Source organism: Primulina eburnea, chromosome 7 (assembly GCF_022965805.1).
Source record: "Primulina eburnea isolate SZY01 chromosome 7, ASM2296580v1, whole genome shotgun sequence".
NCBI lineage: Eukaryota > Viridiplantae > Streptophyta > Magnoliopsida > Lamiales > Gesneriaceae > Primulina > Primulina eburnea.
In genome coordinates, this window is record NC_133107.1 from 10821157 (window position 1) to 10824116 (window position 2960).

The 2960-nt window shown below is 34.8% G+C and overlaps 1 protein-coding gene across 1 annotated transcript; it reads left to right on the forward strand.

The window, feature by feature from the left end:
• The first annotated feature begins 675 nt into the window (after positions 1–675).
• On the forward strand, positions 676–2613 carry LOC140836136 (transcription factor MYB62-like). The gene is made up of 3 exons (XM_073201547.1): positions 676–930; positions 1704–1833; positions 1917–2613. The coding sequence occupies exons 1-3, from the start codon at positions 765–767 to the stop codon at positions 2422–2424; spliced, it is 804 nt and encodes a 267-aa protein (XP_073057648.1). The 5' UTR covers positions 676–764; the 3' UTR covers positions 2425–2613.
• The last annotated feature ends 347 nt before the right edge of the window (positions 2614–2960 follow it).

The window sequence follows — 2960 nt, forward strand, 5'->3', positions numbered from 1 at the left end:
TTTATATTGTATCATACACATATATATTCACGAATCAAATATTAAATGCTAGATAGATTTAAAAAAATAGTAATCTAAATTGGTTCATTTTGGTTTTTAATTTTTATTAAATTATATATGATTAATATTTTCGTTCTTTTTAATATGACGCCAGAGAAATCAAATGTATGATGTAAAACCAGCAATTTCCACGTGTCACGTGAACTTTCTGACAAGAATGACTAACAAAAAAAAAACCACTTATTTATTCTCACTTTCATTTCTTTTCGCTTGATTCATTGCACATAGTGAGCAGCCTCCCATCAAAGAAAATTCTACTTAGGATATCACTAAAGGGAAAGGATAATGAAACTCTCGAGATGGGGTCTACACTTTTAAAGTCATTTTTTATGCATTTCGAGTCAAGATTTGTAATTTTTAAATATCCAATTCATAAAACCAAATGATTTTTCTTCCCGGTTAAAAAGTTTTAATGGATGATCCAAATAAGAAATTGTCTCACAAAATACGATCTGTGAGCCCGGCTCACACTAGTATTTGTTATTTAGGATAACCAAAAAAAAAAAAAGAAGGCTATATGATTGGGACGGAGATAATATTTTGCAAAAAACTATAACTTCCATTTAATAGTATTGGATAACCACTATATAATCTCTGAGGATTTCTCAGTTCTTTAAAACTCACAAGACTTGTAACAACCAAAAGTTAAACCAAAAGTTCTCTCTTTGTTCCCTTTTTCTTGTTCAATTAATTTGGTAGTGAGCATGAATAAAAATAGGATTCTTCCTAAATGTGGAAGCAATAGTTTTTATGAAGATGGAAGTGAAGAACTAAGGAGAGGTCCTTGGATTATCGAAGAAGACCATCTTCTCATTCAATACATAGCTTCCCACGGCGAAGGTCGCTGGAATTCCTTAGCCAAATCAGCAGGTATGCGTCGCAACATTACTCCACAACTCCATGTACGTCACATGAGAACTGTCTTTCAAAATTCGAAAATTTTCGAAATACATTATGATATTGAAAATATGAATGTATATCTCAAAATATTTTTACTAAATAGTTTCATCCTAAATTCTAAATTTACCCCAACCAAATATTATGCTACGATATAACGATTTTTATTTATGTATAATATTAAGAAAATTGGGGTGGAATAGCATTTGATCCTTTATCTAAAAAATCCCACTTTTTAAATTAAAATCTTGGTTCCAATGGTCCTTTGTCTTCTTGCTATTGTTCAAGATTTTGGCAAAAATTTATGTGAGACGGTCTTACGGGTTGTATTTATGAGACAGATCTCTTATTTGGGTCATCAATGAAAAATATTACTTTTTACGCTAAGAGTATTACTTTTTATTGTGAATATGGATAGGGTTGACCCGTCTCACATATTATGATCCGTGAGACGGTCTCACATGAGACCCACTCCAAGATTTTAGAGATACTTACATGATCTTGGTAAATAATTTTTAAATTCAGATACTTCTTGTTCAAAAATTAAAAACTCTTGTTTTGCGAAAAACACGTATAGGACAATGTTTAAAAAATGGAAAAATATAAACAGACAGTGCTAAACATAGTGAACTGTTCGAGATCGTATATCAGAATCTTGGCTAAACGGTTTCTCTAGGAAAAAATGAAAAGAAAAACAAATCATGGCTAAACAGAGGTTATTTCTCTGAATTTCCCGAGTCGTCCAGGACTTAAAAGAACAGGAAAGAGTTGCAGACTGAGATGGTTGAATTATCTAAAACCCGACGTTAAACGAGGAAACCTCACCCCGCATGAACAACTCTTGATTCTCGAACTCCATTCCGAATGGGGAAACAGGTCGAAATTTAACTTCCTTTACTTTCATGCCCGCAATTCGACTTTCGAAATGACATTAAAATTTAGCGATTTCTCGATAGCAGATGGTCCAAGATTGCGCAACAGTTGCCGGGGAGAACAGACAACGAGATCAAGAATTACTGGAGGACCCGGGTGCAGAAACAGGCCCGGCAGCTCAAGATCGATTGGAACAGCAAGAAATTCCTCGAAGCGATTCGCAGGTTTTGGACGCCAAGATTACTGGAAAAGATGAAACAAAATTCATCAGAAGAAACCCAAAAATCTACGGCTCCACCACTGACTTCCGACCAGCTTAAATCATCGCCAAAACCCAGTGATTATATGATTTCAGATCTTGAAATCTACTTTGGAAACTCAGCAAACGGTAAAATTTCTAGTGAGTATTCGATCGGGGATGTTGACTCTTGTTACCAATACGAGATTCCCTATTACGACATGCCTGAGCTGTCGTACGAGGATATCTTTTCATCGGAGTTCCAAGTGGCGGAGGATGATTGGTTGGGAGATGACCCGGGGAATAGCTTTCGGGGGACTGATGAGCTGTGGCAGTTCAGAAAGCACGGGGTCTAGAAAAACGTTACATTTAGCGCTATCAATTGCTTTTTTATTTGGTAATTAGCGCTTTTAATTTTTTGGCAGGGGATCTTAAAAATAACGTGGAAATTAATTTTTAGCATAATTATGTTAGAATGCTTTAGTTTCTTGTGTCTTTTCACTTTTTGTAAAAAAAAATATTTGATGTATGTAAATTAATTTGTTGACTGAGTGGTGGCGATTAGTCACGTCACGTCCAAACTAACCTAACTCAAATCAAATTAATTAATATATAATAGTATGATTAGGGAACGTACAATCCAGTGTTGCACAAAAGAACCAAGCTTCTTGATACAAGTCATCAATTCATCAGATATCATGTGTTGGAAACTTAATTTCAGAAGTTTGACAAATCGAGCGTAAAAAGATTGAACAAACTGACCAAGAAGACTGAAAATAACTGATCTAAAAGTACGCAAACTATTGGTTGCCTAACTGAAGATTAGTGCGAAGATAAGGCAACTGGACTAAGCTAAATGACCTATGTAGTCGACTGGATGATCAGTTAGAAC

Coding starts and splice junctions, on each gene's coding strand:
- LOC140836136 (XM_073201547.1), top strand. CDS start 765: ATGAATAAAAATAGGATTCTTCCTAAATGTGGAAGCAATAGTTTTTAT. Junction 931..1,703: donor TTCCTTAGCCAAATCAGCAG/GTATGCGTCGCA, acceptor CGAGTCGTCCAG/GACTTAAAAGAACAGGAAAG. Junction 1,834..1,916: donor CATTCCGAATGGGGAAACAG/GTCGAAATTTAA, acceptor TCTCGATAGCAG/ATGGTCCAAGATTGCGCAAC.